General features: G+C 39.7%; 4 protein-coding genes across 4 annotated transcripts in view; 3 read left to right on the top strand and 1 right to left on the bottom strand.

The window, feature by feature from the left end:
* The first annotated feature begins 49 nt into the window (after positions 1 to 49).
* LOC105223409 (DNA-directed RNA polymerase III subunit RPC7-like) lies at positions 50 to 1012 on the top strand. Its single transcript, XM_049458373.1, has 4 exons — positions 50 to 319; positions 384 to 518; positions 579 to 812; positions 872 to 1012. The coding sequence occupies exons 1-4, from the start codon at positions 173 to 175 to the stop codon at positions 986 to 988; spliced, it is 633 nt and encodes a 210-aa protein (XP_049314330.1). The 5' UTR covers positions 50 to 172; the 3' UTR covers positions 989 to 1012.
* Positions 1002 to 1765, bottom strand: LOC105223408 (uncharacterized). The gene is made up of 4 exons (XM_011201136.4): positions 1698 to 1765; positions 1567 to 1632; positions 1256 to 1425; positions 1002 to 1200 (listed from the first exon to the last, which is right to left on the bottom strand). Exons 2-4 carry the CDS (start codon positions 1610 to 1612, stop codon positions 1144 to 1146), a joined length of 273 nt encoding a protein of 90 aa, XP_011199438.2. The 5' UTR covers positions 1613 to 1632; positions 1698 to 1765; the 3' UTR covers positions 1002 to 1143.
* Positions 1766 to 2031: 266 nt separating this feature from the next.
* LOC105223410 (exocyst complex component 1) lies at positions 2032 to 6055 on the top strand. The gene is made up of 7 exons (XM_011201140.4): positions 2032 to 2809; positions 2870 to 3097; positions 3158 to 3607; positions 3663 to 4029; positions 4085 to 4211; positions 4277 to 4787; positions 4848 to 6055. Exons 1-7 carry the CDS (start codon positions 2165 to 2167, stop codon positions 5193 to 5195), a joined length of 2676 nt encoding a protein of 891 aa, XP_011199442.2. The 5' UTR covers positions 2032 to 2164; the 3' UTR covers positions 5196 to 6055.
* A 146-nt stretch (positions 6056 to 6201) lies between these two features.
* Positions 6202 to 15197, top strand: part of LOC105223411 (sodium- and chloride-dependent GABA transporter 1) — a 66664-nt gene continuing 57668 nt past the window's right edge. Inside the window, exon 1 of the mRNA XM_011201141.4 lies at positions 6202 to 6484. The gene's annotated coding sequence lies outside the window, so the exon portion shown is untranslated. The remainder of the gene's footprint in view (positions 6485 to 15197) is intronic.

Raw genomic sequence — 15197 nt, 5'->3', positions numbered from 1 at the left:
AATGTCGGATATTTATATTGTTATCGACAACTCTAAAGGCAATCAAAACAATGAAATTGTGAGGTTAGTTTCGATTACTTTATTTTGATGTGATTTCTAAAGAAGGTTTATAAGTTAGGAAATGAGAGTGATTTTAAAGTAAGCTAAACTCATTTAGTACAGGACAGTAAAAATGGCAGGTCGAGGACGAGGCAAAACTGGCTCACTTACTCAAGAGCAATTGCAGACTTTAGGTTGTATAGGCAAGGATATTCCACAAGTGCAGACGGCGCCTCCGCCTACATTTCCTCCACTTATGTCTAAACCGGTTAAACTTGAGGTAAATAAATTATTAGTCGCATTCTTTGCAGCTTATGTTTGAATATTACTATGTGTTATTGTAGACTACTGCGGCACAAAATTATCAAATACTTTGGAGGGAGGCATATCTTAATCATATGCGCGATTCTCCCTATTTCCTTGCTCCTAAAATTCCTAATGCAAATAGTACCTTACAAAGCTATTCTGACCAATGGGCGGTAAGTTCATGACATCCTATTTACATACAATATCCATATATTAACATAAAATTATTGCAGACCGCGGTTGAAAATGCTAAAACGAAAACTAAAGCGGATTTTATTTGGCAAATGATGCCAACTGAATTACATATTACACAGAAAAAACGTCGTGTAGCAGGAGGCGATAAAATTGTTTCCAAGAAGCCTAGAAATATTGACGATCGCCTTAAAGTTCTGGAAGAAAAAGAACGCAATGAAGACGAAAAAGATATCACAAAAGCTTCATCAGATTCCGAACACGAAGAGGAGGAAGTGCGTCGTAAAAGCAAAAAACGAATAAAACCGAATTTGATATCTTGTATATTTTCTAGGAAGCGCCCGCAGACGAAGAGATGGATGATGAAAACGATTATGGTAACAGTTATTTCGATAATGGTGAATCATATAATGAAGAAGATGACAATCTTGATGATGGTCCTGTTTATTAAAGAAAAAAGTACATTCTTTACACATCACATTGACTTTTATTTTTTCTCAACATTATGGTTTTCACTTAAGCAACTCTTTGTCGGTTACATTAGCCTTATTTTAATGCACGCCTATAAAAAGTCACATATTACATGGAATTAGGCTATATAACTCTCTAGTCAAGCGACTCTGGTGCTTTGCTGTTGAATTCGATAACTCCAGATGTCTTAACCTGATATAAAAAAAAAGTTAGGATTATGCTTCCGAAATATACTGTGTCTACTTACGAAACCAATGGTGCCCGCTAAGAGAAGAACTCCACCGACTAACCACGCGTTGTACTTGGCGTTCTGGCGGGAGTGTTGCTCTTGCCAATCACCTTCTGGCACGGGCAGATCATTCAAGGTAGTTTGTTGATGATGACCACCATGGTATGCTGCACGCGACAAAGCTCCGGCTAAAATAATAAAATGAATTACTTATTTACTTTGCTAAACTTTGTTCGTAGAACTTTTTCGCTGGTGTAAAATTAGTGAAAAAGGTTATGTAATGACCACTAGGGTTATTAGAAATTGAATTTTTGTGAAAGTGTGTTTACCGTTTTTAACCAAAAGGCCTTGTTTCAAAATGTGTTTCACCAACATATTTGTAGATTGATTTATTCCTGTTGAAATAAAAATATTATTATGTCTAACGATCAGAATAATTTATTTTCTAGTTCGCACTCACGTCAATTGTTAGCTCGATGAAAAAACTGCAAGAAAAATGTATTGGAATATTTGACATTTGTATCTTCGAACATTACTTTTCGATGTCGACCTTAATTCGAAACTCGGCACCACATAAAATATACTACATTTTTATTACAATTAAACATATATTATTATTGAAGCTAGTCTTTATCTAAATTTATATAAAGCCATTATTTCAGTTACTGTTGTTTTACAAAGAATTTTAACATTAGGATATGCAAAATATTTGAATATCGAATGTTTCATTATAATTCATTCAAAGAACTTTCCAACACTGTTATCGCGGCTATCAGCTGGTGGCTTTGGCATTCGAAGCTGTCATTTATTGGTATTTTGCAAATAGGGCGTCGAACATAGTGATTAGAAATATTCTTGTATTTTCAATGATATTGCATAGTTTTTAACATTTGTATTGAAAGTTGGGAGCCGTTTTAAGTATTTATAATGCTGACTACTTTGGCAAATATTAAACACATTCTCCAGAAAGAGCTCTTCAATGGAAGTGGCGAGCGAGTGTTGTCAGTGGTGACGGTGACAAAAACATTTAAAAAGAAGAAGGCTTGTTATTTATGTATCGTAACCACTCCGCCTCCTGTGCCTGTAGTTACTGTATGCATAGTGAAACAGTCTGAGCAAAGGGAAGGCGAGTATAAAAAGAAACGTACCTGGCAGTTGGAGGAGATTAAGTGGGTGGATGGCCGCAATGAGCAATTTGAAACACATGAGTTTGATATACAGGTTGAAAAAACATATAAATGGTATGCCTTAAATTTGCACGAACGTCAAAATTTTCTTGCTGTGCTATACAAACAAATACAAAAGTATGTGAGAGCACAACGAGCAGAATTTCGAAATGTGCCCATTGCGTGGCTAAACGACAAATCGCCAGAAAAATTGGCTGCTGGGCGGAATGCCGAACAAAAGAATATTCAAGATACAGATGACGAAGAAGAAGCACAGGAGTTTACTGCACTTACAGATAAAGAAGCCACTGAATTGGGAAAGTTGTTTTCTGAGTGTGACTTTGCAGTGAAGGACGCGGAGCAACTTATAGAGAAATTGTCCAAGGAACTTCATGATTTAGACGGGGTACGTAAGAAACATAATTTATATATTAGCGCTGTGGCTGTAATATTGATTATTTTTCAGGCAAACATTCAAAGTGTATTGGCATCTGAAAAGCAAGTATTTGCTTTAATGGAGCACATTGATAAAGCCATCGCTGAAGCCGATAGTTTTGAGAAGCGTTTGGACTCATATGAAGAGATTTTAGGACATGTCAAAGAAACTATGGAGAAGATTGGTGGTAAAAATGCTATGATAGAAATTGCTAACAACAACAATATAAAATTGATGAAGGAGTTAAATAAAGTAATAGTAAGTTGTTTGTTGTTAGAACCAACATTTTAAAAACAAAAATTAATAAAACTGTAACAGTCTCAGTTGGATCTGCCGCACATACATCAACAGGCGCTGGATGAACCCGATTTGAAAACTGTTGGCGGTAGAAAAGCTGCCATTGCTGCCGCACAAAGTTTACAACAAGCCATGAATAGTGACATTGATCCAACTCTGCTCCGTCTAGAAGCAGTCCAGGATCAGCGTAAACGATTTGAAAAGTGGAAAGCAAAGTTCTCGGGAATTGTTAGTCGCTTTATGAATAACTTGTTTATACATTTGGGAAATGAGATGGGGGATAATACGACAATGAGTACTGAGCTTGTACTACCCAACCATCTATCGGTACATCGTGAGCTAACGCCTTACACCGAGCTTATGCATTGGACAAAGGCTATGGACCGCAAAACTTATGATGGTTTAACGCGCGTCTATACCACATCGCTAAGTAAAATTTATGAACGTGATATCAGAAACTTTTTTTCTTTGGTATGTCAGTAATTCCGTCTACAAATTTTCGAATAATTAGTGAAGTTTCATGTAGGCTAAACTCCAAATATCCGAAAAATTGCGTACATCTCGTGAAGACCTTGATACATCAGCTTCATCGAAAAAATCCGCGATATCCGCAGCACCTTACGGTACTTTAGGTGTGAATCGTGAGCAATGGGGGCCAGGAGTGGAGAATGCAGATCGCGAACGCTTTGACTCAGTACTCGAAAAAGTGTTAGCGGAGCTGGAGCCAGTCGCCCTGCAGGAGCAGATGTTCTGCATAAACTTCTTCCAAATGGATGTAATCAGCCCAACATCGAAGAATACTCAAACCACCTTAGAAGTTTTAGAAAAAAGTACTGACTCCGCTAGTCTTCTGACTTCTCCCACATCGGCAAGTGGAGGAGGCGACGCTAGTGGTAATTTCGTTGTTTTATAATCATTGTCAGTTCATACTTAATGTTCTTGTTGTAGGATTTCCACAGAAGAAAATAGATCGCCAAATAAACGAAGAGGTCCGCAAATTGATGATCGCTTTATTTGGTTGCCTAGAGCCAGAGTTGGTGAGCTTTATACAAAGCTTTGAACGCATTGATAGTTTGTAGGTTTCCTTATTAAATTCAAATATTGAATATTAATTTTACTCGTGCATTTATGCATTTGTAGCTATTCACTTTACGTGCTCGTACGCCTAACGCAGCACGTCATGTCCGCCCAGGATACACATTCCTTCCTTAGTATGACCTTCGCCTCGGCGCTGGTGCAAGTAAAACGAAACTTTGACCGCTTTATGCAGCAACAACTTTTGTCGATCAAAGAAGCTAAAGTGCCTAAGCGTTCCAAATGTGGCATCTTGCCATACGTGGAGAACTTCGAGTATTTCGCACAAACTTCCGAGGGCATTTTCCGAAAATCGGATCGTCGCACTGATATGGAAAAGTGGTATTTACAGTTGGTGAATTCCATTTTTGAAAGCATCAGTGTGCATGCGCAAGAGCACCCGAAAACGCCGTCGCAAGTCGTGCGCATGGAAAACTACCACCACATGTACTCGTTACTGGCGCAGCTAAAGGTGCCCGGTCTAGACGCTATGAAGAAGGAAGCTAAAATGCGTTATACTGATGCGCTGAAAGTTTATGTCATACAATATTTTGGGCGTCCGCTGGAAAAACTAAACGTAAATTTCTGAATTCTATCACTGCAACCACTTAATTATATATATATTTGCTACTTTCAGCTCTTCTTTGAAGGTGTCCAACAAAAGGTGGCTCAAGGTGTCAAAGAGACGGAGATCAGCTACCAAATGGCGTTCTCTAAGCAAGAATTGCGTAAAGTTATCAGCCAGTATCCGGCACGTGAGGTGAAAAAAGGTCTAGAGAATCTCTACAAAAAAGTCGAAAAACACCTCTGCGAGGAGGAGAATCTGCTGCAAGTTGTTTGGCACGCCATGCAAGAGGAGTTCATTGCGCAGTACAATTTTTTGGAAGAACGTATACAGAAATGCTACGCTGGGGCGATGATTACCTTAGAATTCAACATACAAGATATATTGAACTTCTTCTCGGATATAGCGCGTTCGCATTGAAATTGCGTAGTGGTAGATACCTTGTTTGGAGAGATCAAGAATTTCGTTATTTTTGTGGAACGAAAGTCACTTTCAAATATTTTTACGAGTATTGTGTATTATTATTATTACGAATGTAAAGCTTAGCTTTGTGCACCTTGTGACAAATTAATGCTTTTAAAAGTATGTAGGTATGGAAATATGTAAGTTTGACAGTAAGACGTGCTGAATATGTATTATTTCTAAGTGTAATAGAGCAAATACATACATATAATATTAATATGAATATACCACTTTGATATACATATGTATGTATGAATATGGTGAAATGTGCATTGTGTTTGTGAATTCGGATTTTTTATGATCGTGTGTTTTCTATCATCACAACAAGTTTGAGAACCTCTGGAGGCGATCACATTTGTGGCGCTCAAAACATGCCCGTCTCAGTACTAAACACACTCAAAAGAGCGCCCAATGTCGTGGAGCAGCAGCAGTGATAAAAAAGCTGCTCACTCACTCTGCTCCGTTGGCGCTCGTGTAGCAGCCCTGCTCACCTGCGCGCTTAAAACGCCGAAAGTGGTTTCGCTGTCTCATTGAGCTGCTGAGCGGCTGGAAGTGAGCCCCACCGGCGTGTTCTGCTTCAGTGCGATTCTGAGTGTTCAAACGTGAAGTCGGGTTGGCGAAGTCGGCGCGCGTGTGTGTGTGTGCCTTTGTGTTTTTATTTACAAACAAAAATTATTGCTTTTCAGAGTTTAACGTTTGCATTTGCCACCTTCTTCCGCCAATAATTGCTGCATTGGCATTGTTGTTGTCACCAATGCCGTTTGATTTGCAGCAGCCTTTTTTGTTAGTGGGCGCATACCTACATACATACATACATACATATGCAAATATGAGCTTTTGAATATGCAATTTTGAAAAAAAAAAAACAAAAATAAAACGAAAAAGCAACAAAAATGAAGCGTCAAAATTGAGACGTGCCAACGCTTCGGTCCTGTGCATTTACCAAAGTGAAGTCAGAATATTTTAGCAAGTGGAAGCGGTGAAGAGGAAAAAAATAATAAATAAGAATCAGTGGAGTAATAAAAAATCGGCAGGCAGCAATAATAATAAAAATATTAAATAAATTACAACAACCAATGCGAGTTGGAGTGAAATTGCTTTTGCGCGTTGAACGTGAATGTGCGGTTAATCGGTTGTTGTTGGATTCACGTTAATTCGGTGACTACATGACTGGAAGGTTTTTGCTAGTGCTATCCTGCTTGAGGCAACCAGAATCTTTGCAGGCGAAAACAACGAACCAATAAAAGGTAAAAGGGAGGCGCCAAGACGGCGGACATTGCTTTTATTGCGGGGTCAACCAAGTAATTGCGAATCGTCCATGTATACATTAATGTACATATACATACATATACACGAAGCATTAAGATGTGTGAGTGTGTGATCTTGTAAAGTGCGGCGAGTCCGTACCAGCTCAGTAGTGATGGTAGAGGAAATCTCCCTAAAACATGTTCGACTCGTTTTGCGATACATTTTGGATCTTTCAACGGTTTCGCGTTTGGTCATGCGCACTTTTACTGCACTTGCGGTAGGGTGCTCCTGTAATAGAGGCCAAACAATCATTGTTGTTGTTGTAGTCATAGAAAACATTTCTGAAGTAATTTGGAGGAATGGTGCCGAGTTGACAGTACTTGGCGGGATAAAATTCCGCATCCGTTTCGGTTACTTAGATCCAATTGTCGTTGGAACTATATAACTTGGTTAGTGATGAAAATATCGTAAAGAGGAAGATCGTTGGTTCGATGTATCGATGTTTTTTGAGAAAATTTGACAACTTACATTTCATATTTTGGCGGGTTAAATGTTAATGGTCGCTTCAAATATCAAACGAATTTCTTTTTTCACACTCTTCCAAAGATTCCGACCTATGGTCTATACTGTCTTCTCCTATACAATTCCTGGAGTTTGCTGACCGCGATGGAGATGATGTGATTCCTATTCACGTAGATGGATTCCAAGAACTTGAACCTGCTTCTACAAATTTTTGGGTAATCTAGAATAAGGCGTTCTCGAATTCCGGTTCCATGTCGCAAAACCGGCAGTTTGCGCAAGAAACAATGTTAGACAAGTGTTCTTTGAGCTTGCAGTGCCCAGTATAGAACGCGACAAGGAGACGGAATTTGTCTTGGGGGATGTTGTTCATAACCTCCCAATACTAACTTGGCGTCGCGCGTTCCTGTTATCTGCTGCCGGTGCCGTTTTCTGCCCACTCTCTCCTCCGTGCGGAGCCACTCCTTTATGGTTTGGGACCCCAATGCAATTCAGGGTTCTGGCCCCATCATCCTGGAAGCCGCCACAGAGCGGGATAGTACGTCAGCCAACTCCTTGCCGGCCACCCTTTTATGCCCCGATACCCAGTTCTGGTGTACACGGTTGCAAACTGATAGGCGGTTAGCCTTCCTATACACACCTCCACTAATAGCGATTTGACTTCATAAGATGAAATCGCTTTTGGTGCCGCTTGACTATAGCTGAGTATAGCGCTGGTTTCGAAAGTTGCGTTGGAGCCTGATTTCTGCACACTTACTTATGCAAAGATTTTTGCTTAAAAGATGCTCGGAAAATGTCCCATTGGTATGAAAAGTTTGGTATTGTGTCTCGCAAAGTCTGCTCCAATGCCTTCCGGTGCTTTCGAGCCGTCAGTATACCACTGGATAGTGCTGCCGCTTAGTAGTAGGCCGAGCGTGGAATCCGCCTTACAGCCGAGAGTAACTTTAAATTTATTGTGAAGTTTACCCTCTTCGTAACACAGATCTTGGAAGAAGGACGAGTAGTGTGCCTTTTCCTAAGACCTTCATTTGCTGAGAAGATAGTATTTTCCTTTTGCCAAACCCCTCTGCTGTCAAAAACAGCATGGAATGATCCTTGTTTGATCACCAGATGCAGCGGTGTGAACTCCAGCATGACTTCAAGTGCTGCAGTTGGTTAAGTGCGCATTGCCCCTGAAGCATAGACGCAGCCGAGTCCTTGCACCTTCGATAGTTGAAGGCCTACCGAAGACTGTGTTCCATCCAAGCAACCACTGCATAAGTGACAAAAGGCCTTACGATCATGGTATACAGCCTCCTGATGATACCTGGCTTGCAGATCCAGGATCGGACAAAAACTTTGATGTTTTTGAAACATCGTTTGCATTCTAAAACCTAGTGCACTATTATTGTGGTTTAGGCTAGTTGAAGATCTGGCTAATTAGAGGATCTTTTTAAAGTAATATGATAGGAACTTACAAAACATAGAACATAGAAGCACAAAGTGAAGGTAGAAATTTTAACCGTTAAGTGGTAAAATTTCAACTCCAGGAATAGGTTAGACCAATCGGGCCACTCTAATGCAACTATTAAAAGTGGTAAATGCATATATACACTCGATATACCCTCTCCATTTGTGATTGTATTAAAGTTCTCCGACCAATATTCCTAAAAACAACAAACATACTCGTAGGTACATTGAATTGCCCATGTTAATGGCCAAGTCTTGGCTCCTACTTGTTGGCATACATAAGACGATATACATATGTTTGTATGTATGTACATGTGTGTGCAGAAAATTCGTGCATTATTAACTTTTGAAGAACCCTCCTCTCGCTTGCATTGATTGCTGCGGATAAGTGTTTCCGATGGTTGGCTCTACAGTTGTTGTTACAATTCGCTTTACAGTCTTCCTGGATACCAACTTACCATTACATTTAAATTGTTTTCGTGGAATTGCTGTTGCTGCGAATTAATTCTTCCCTTTGCAGTAACTTCTTGCTCTTAGCACAGTAATGACTAACAGTTTGTTTTTTAACAAAAATAGCTGCAGGCTATCTTGCTTTAATAAAGCCCATTGAATCCAAGAACTTTTCAATCCATCTTTAGGTGCAGGATTCTACGTTATAATCTCCCACGCGACCCACTTTGACACATTTATGGAATGAAATCCACGACCGAATATATTCCTCTATGAAGAAACTTTTGGTGGCATTTTTTGGAATAAACACTTCACGTTCCAATTGGAAACAAAACAAACTCAACTTTTTTACCACATCGAACTATCCACCCAATCCGTGTATCCACGGCTGCTCAATAAAACTTTAGGCCTGTTTGTAAATGCAAGGAAGTCGACACTGGCGTTTATTGACATCGCAGTTATTCCCTTCTATGCCCACGCTAAAGCATGTCTGACTATAACGTGCGTCAGCTGGCGCAGCTGTTTGCCCAAAAGCCGAATTCGCGAACTCAGTTCAACACTCGGTCGTATTCTTGCACCAAATTCGAGTGCTTTTCATGTTTCATATTAAACAAGCTTCGCGTCTGCCTCCTGTTTATAGCGCTCGCAAGTGGGTGCGAGATGAATTCAAAAAATTTAACTGTCTCTGGCTTTTGCACAGCTCGCAGCTGTGACTCACTTAACTGCTAATGTTCCGTCTGTCTGTCTTTCCTTTCTTTTAGGTCTTCCCTTGTTGCTTTTGTTGCGGTCTTGTTTTTTCACTGGCGTCTCTTCAACCTTTGTTGTTGGTTTTTGCATACAACCAACCGTAAGCTCGAGGTTATACGAAAGCGGTTTAAACTTCAACTTCAACTTGGCTTGGCTTGACTGCCTCCACCGCAAGTATTCCATTCGAAACTGGAATGATGAGTGACGAAATGAACTGGGCCGTGGGGGCAGTTGGGACGTCGTGCGCAGCATAAGAACCAAGTAGTAGGCAAAAGCAAAGCACGATCGGTTGTTAAAAAGGTCTAAGGTCTAATGCCTCGTTTGTTTGTTTCACTAAGTTGTCGTTATTTTATCGCTTTGTTGCTGTTGTTGTCGTCGTATATTCTTTTTTTCGCCTTTTCTTGTTGTTCATTAAACACAGTTGTTTCGCTATAAAACTGTATTTGTACTACGAAGGTATGCACATATGTACATATGTGTGTGTGTCTGTACTTAGTCAAGTGTTAAAAAAAAGTTTATGGAGTGAGTACTCGGTACTAAGTAAATGCGATCCGCATGTGTACATACAGACCCATGTGCATGTGCAGTTAGGTAAAACGTTGCGGTGCACCGTTAATGTAAAACACCATTGAAGTTAACACCTTTTCGCAGCAGACGACCAACGATGGCGCAAAGCGCGATAAACAAGCGACTGCTGGAGTTCTAATTAAACAGCGATGTATACACATACATACATTCATCATGTTGGGTACCAAGTAGTGAAATGTCGTGGCTCCGTACAGCTCCAAAGTGTCATATACAGAAATGAGGATAATCGAATAATTGCTGTCAATTTTGCTCGGGGTACAAAGAAGGGCGCGCTTTAAGCGTTCAACAGCATTTTCCTTATCATTCTGATAAGATAAACATACCTACTATATATACATTTGTACATCCATCTTTATCTGGTCTGAGAACAACTAAAAGCCTTTTGTTGTGTTCCAAGGTTGGTCTGCACCAAATTCTTATTTATCAGAAATAACTAGTACCAAAGAGAGTCTGTGCTAGTGCCACTCACTGCTGGGTGTACATACATATGTAAGTGCGTACATATTTACTTAGAACATGTGCTGCTTCGTATTTACAAATGTACATTCATCAAATGTAATACGAGCTTAATATATTTTAAACACGTTCCTGGTTTATTTGAAGGGTTTCCTTCGGAAGTTCATTGAAACTTGCACTGTTAAGGGCTTCAGGCATTTCTAAAGCCCAAGCATTCTACAAGTGCCTCAACCATTGCACATTAGAGTTACAATTACTTTAGTCGCTGTGGTTAGAATACAAATCATTGCTACAAGTACCGAAATCGTTTAACAACTATTGAAAAGTATATCGGAAACTAATGGAAAATATATATAGCTCAGTTTCTTATAACAGTAGTCACAAATGCTGGACATTCCCGGATAAGATTAGACCATAAATGTTTTCTAAAGTCAAACAAAGTGTGTCCCATAAGCACAGAGCTGCTCTTCGTTATTCGTGTCCCCTGTCGTTCGACCCTATTAGTTTGAATTCGCCCAAATTTGGTGAAATGTAAGCCAAAGGTTTTAAAACTGCAACAATAACCTACGGAATTGTAAAAATTATGAACATTCCTAACTATCGTGCTTTGTCTCTACGGATCACCAAAGTTCTTCAGGCTGTTGGTCCATAAAAGCTTTTAGAAAACATGATACCTTAAGACGTTTAATTGTGTTAAGTCAACCATTAAAAAATAGAGCATTTTTCTATAATTGGAAGTTTTGTTTGTACCATACCATACTTTCATAAAATGCTTCTCTTGACGGGTTCTGCGTCGAATACTTTCAGAGCTGGAGTGTTTTCATCTATTAGGATGATATACCTTGCCAGCGTAGCGGCTATCTCTTAATTCGCTGAACTATGTCAATGTCATCGTATATCTCGTACAGTTCATCGTTCCATCGAATGCGGTAGTCGCCGTGACCAATGCGCAAAGAACAATAAATCTTTCGGAGAACCTTTCTCTCGAAAACTAGTAGCGTCGACTAATCAGATGTTGTCATCGTCCATGCTTCTGCACCATATAGAAGGACGGGCAAGGGTTATTTCGCGTTAGATTTCGAGAAGTCGCACATAGGGAGTTGCCTTGTCTGAAACCTCGTTTGTTATCGAACGGCTCGGAGAGGTCCTTCCCGATCCTGACGAAGCTTTTGGTATTGCTTAACGTCAGTTAACACAGCCGTATTAGTTTCGTGGGGATACCAAATTTAGACATAGCTCCTTTTCGTGAAGTCAAAAGCAGATTTGAAATCGACGAAGAGATGGTGCGTGCCGATCCTCTTTTTACTGGTCTTTCCGATGATGACACGTAGTGAATATCTAGTCTGTTGTTGATTTTCCAAGCCTAAAAGCACACTGATAAGGTTCATTCAATTTGTTGACGGTGGCCTTAAACTTTCACACAAGATGCTCGATATAAGGTTCTATATATGCGATGTTGAGGGGGTTTATCTCATGGTAGTTGGTGCAAATTGTGGGGTATCCCACCGCGCATGCTTTCGTCCGATCATATTCTACAAAGAAGCGAATGTATGCTCCTTATCAGTTCTTTGCCGCCGTATTTAAATAGCTCGGTAGGCAATCCATTGCCTCCCGCTGCTTTGTTGTTGTTCAGACGGGTGATTGCTATTCGAAATTCTTCATGAGCGGGCAATGGAATGTCCCCTCTTTCGTCATCGATTGGGGAATCGGGTTCACCATCTGCTGGTGTTATACTTCTTCTGCCCCATTCAGCAGGCAGGAGAAGTGTTCCCCTCGATAATATTAGTATTGTATGCTTTGGACATCAGCCACTAGATCACTACTTTGTGTCCTACAAGAGTATGCTCCGGTCTTGAAACCTTCTGTTAGTCGCCGTATTTTTTCGTGGAATTTTACCCCTGTCGGCCAGCCCTGTAAGCATCAAAAAAAGACCTGGAGTTGTACAAATTTAGGGACTGTCAATTCTACAGCATTTTTTCAAACCGCGAATATAAAACTTTCAACACCCGCTGGGTGACAAGTGGTTCAATACTAACCTACCTTATATACATATGTATGTACATACATCTTCAGGATTATATCTTTCACAGTTGAGAGATTGCATCGCCATTGAAATGCATTGCAAAATGTTTGAAAACTGAAAACCGCAGCATCACTGCTATTAATAATACACACCAGCACACATACCTACACTCACACAAACAAACAGAAGAAAATAAACGAAAATCTCGAATAAATTATAATTTATATTTTATCTTCCAATGGATTTGAAGCTTCGCTCCGTAAATGTATGTGGGAAAATGAAGTCATAACTGTGATCATAGGAATATCGCGCAACCACAACAACAAAAACGCTAATAAAACACAACACCAATAGAGAGGGAGGGTAAAAAGCAAACGCTAAGCGACACCTGAGAGTGCCGTAATGGCTTAGCAGCGAAAGCCAGCTAGGCATTCGAAGCGCATCTCCACAATCTGCGCCAGCGATCTTAGCGACCACGAGCCCTTCCGCGCTAGAATGTTGTTGCTGTTTCCATAGTTTTGCTTTTATTTTTTTCCCATTTATTGTGTAATCCCAAAAAAGGTTAGTCGCATACCAATGCAACAACAGTTCAGTGAGGAATGAAGAAGGAATTAAGAAAATGCAACAAATCTCAAGGAATTGGCTAATGAAATAGAATCTTATAATGGCGGCGAGTCGAGCGTGCATAATAAAATCGAAACCACAGATGAAAGCAGCAATTTTGCTTCGAAATAGAAGATTAGCCGGAGGACTAGCTTGGTCTACGTGAGCGCGCGCATGCGCAATAATTCTGATTTGCCTGCGGCGGATGAGACGTTGTCCGTTCTACAATTCCTTAAGTGATTTAAAAGCAGAAGAAAAAATGTGGAAAGTACACCTTTACCGAATGGGTAAAGTCGTGCGATAAAAAGTTGGTAATGGAATTGGTGTACGATTCTCAAGTCTAATTACGTCTGCGGTAAATACTTCTGCGTGTATGTGTTTAAATGGCCGGACCATAAAACAGTTCTAAGCAACAAAAACGATACAAGATGAGCTGGAAAGTTGTGGCACAATAAAAGCGTCCAAGACAGTTGTGAACGTGGTCCAATTCCACAGAATTTTGAACGTACGCTTCATGGACTGCAAATAATTGTAGGAAAGGAAGAAATATAGGAAATTTAACCGTTATCTAGTGTAAAATAGCGATTCTAATTGTATCCATGGTTTATCGGTTCGTGCAATCCGTTTCTGGTTTCCAAACCTGCGACCTCGTGCGCGTGACCATGTCTCTAAAAGTACACATATAGTGCATATATACTTCGAATAGGACCAGGGTGTAAGAAACGGATACGTTCAGAGTATGACCCAGCAGCTCTTTTCTTCCGCATTTTCTTAGGCGCAAAATTATTCCCTGAACAGGGTATATTAAGTTTGTCATTAAGTTTCTAGCACCCAGAAAGAATGGTCGAAACCTTATGTAGAAGAGCTAAGTCGATTTATTCTGTCTCTATATACGCAAAGTAATCCCTCAACTTTTGAGATTTGTAAAACGTCCATCTCCCCAAAAAGCTGTTAATTTGGGAACCGACGATATCGAAGCACCATAGCATATATCGGAACCCAAATACTTTCATGGAAAACTTTTTCACTTGACGAGATACTAAGATCGCAATGCAATCTCTAAAGAAGTTGTTCAGATCGGATCACACTTAACTGTCATACGAACTGAACGTTCGGAATCAAGTTCCTGTAAAAAAGCCTTTTGTATTTGTGAAGAGTATTATATATAGCTTAGCTTAAGTGTAACCGAGTTTAACGTTTTTTCTTGTTTTAGATAGGTTAAATTTTAAGACGAAGAAGTTTGATAATGGTTCATCCTCTTCTTTTCCGAGTGGCCCTAAGAAAGCTATTTGCACAGAAAAAATGTTTCAAAAGCGCTTTGTGCAAGCTTTTTTTAAACTTTCAAAAGTTTTCTTGGCATTTTGGGAGCTCTAGAAGATGGAAAAATGTGAATTTTATAGAGAATACTTTCTATAACTATTTTCCCTCAGTACCTCGTTCAAATGGAAATATTAAAGGAGTTTAATTCAATTCTCAGAAATTTGTTATGTTCTCTCGGCTGTTTTGGCGTGTGTACATATGTACATACATGAACATACATATAAATTTAAATAGAGTTTTCACTTCAACAGCGTGTTCTTCTGCTCTATTTAAACCATAAAATGATGGTTGTCAGGCGCCTTAGAAATTCTAGAATTCTACTAGTTAAGCGTTCTACCAGCTTTTTTATGGATATGGACGTGCGCTAGTATTCTCTTGACTGGCATGTGTTTGTCAGAGTGTTGTTTAGTAAAGTTAAACATTGATTACTCTTTCACCGGCGGCCTGTCTTTCGCGTTAACAAGTTTCAGTGTCTCGTGTTGAGCATTTGCAATAACTTAAACTTGTTTACAGTTCTAATTAAAAAATGAAATTGACAGCATTGCCGGAGTTGTTGA

The sequence above is a fragment of the Bactrocera dorsalis genome, chromosome 5 (assembly GCF_023373825.1).
Source record: "Bactrocera dorsalis isolate Fly_Bdor chromosome 5, ASM2337382v1, whole genome shotgun sequence".
Lineage (NCBI taxonomy): Eukaryota > Metazoa > Arthropoda > Insecta > Diptera > Tephritidae > Bactrocera > Bactrocera dorsalis.
Note: the sequence above shows the minus strand (reverse complement) of the source record. Positions and strands in the feature narration are given on the sequence as shown.

What these genes read in the sequence shown, in the direction of transcription:
- LOC105223409 (XM_049458373.1), top strand. Translation starts at nt 173, where the DNA reads ATGGCAGGTCGAGGACGAGGCAAAACTGGCTCACTTACTCAAGAGCAA. An exon ending in CTAAACCGGTTAAACTTGAG is followed by an intron (nt 320 to 383) that starts GTAAATAAATTA and finishes GTGTTATTGTAG; the next exon opens with ACTACTGCGGCACAAAATTA. An exon ending in GCTATTCTGACCAATGGGCG is followed by an intron (nt 519 to 578) that starts GTAAGTTCATGA and finishes AAATTATTGCAG; the next exon opens with ACCGCGGTTGAAAATGCTAA.
- LOC105223408 (XM_011201136.4), bottom strand. Translation starts at nt 1,612, where the DNA reads ATGTTGGTGAAACACATTTTGAAACAAGGCCTTTTGGTTAAAAACG. An exon ending in AGGCCTTTTGGTTAAAAACG is followed by an intron (nt 1,426 to 1,566) that starts GTAAACACACTT and finishes TTATTATTTTAG; the next exon opens with CCGGAGCTTTGTCGCGTGCA. An exon ending in TAGCGGGCACCATTGGTTTC is followed by an intron (nt 1,201 to 1,255) that starts GTAAGTAGACAC and finishes TTTTTATATCAG; the next exon opens with GTTAAGACATCTGGAGTTAT.
- LOC105223410 (XM_011201140.4), top strand. Translation starts at nt 2,165, where the DNA reads ATGCTGACTACTTTGGCAAATATTAAACACATTCTCCAGAAAGAGCTC. An exon ending in TGGAGGAGGCGACGCTAGTG is followed by an intron (nt 4,030 to 4,084) that starts GTAATTTCGTTG and finishes TTCTTGTTGTAG; the next exon opens with GATTTCCACAGAAGAAAATA. An exon ending in TTTGAACGCATTGATAGTTT is followed by an intron (nt 4,212 to 4,276) that starts GTAGGTTTCCTT and finishes ATGCATTTGTAG; the next exon opens with CTATTCACTTTACGTGCTCG.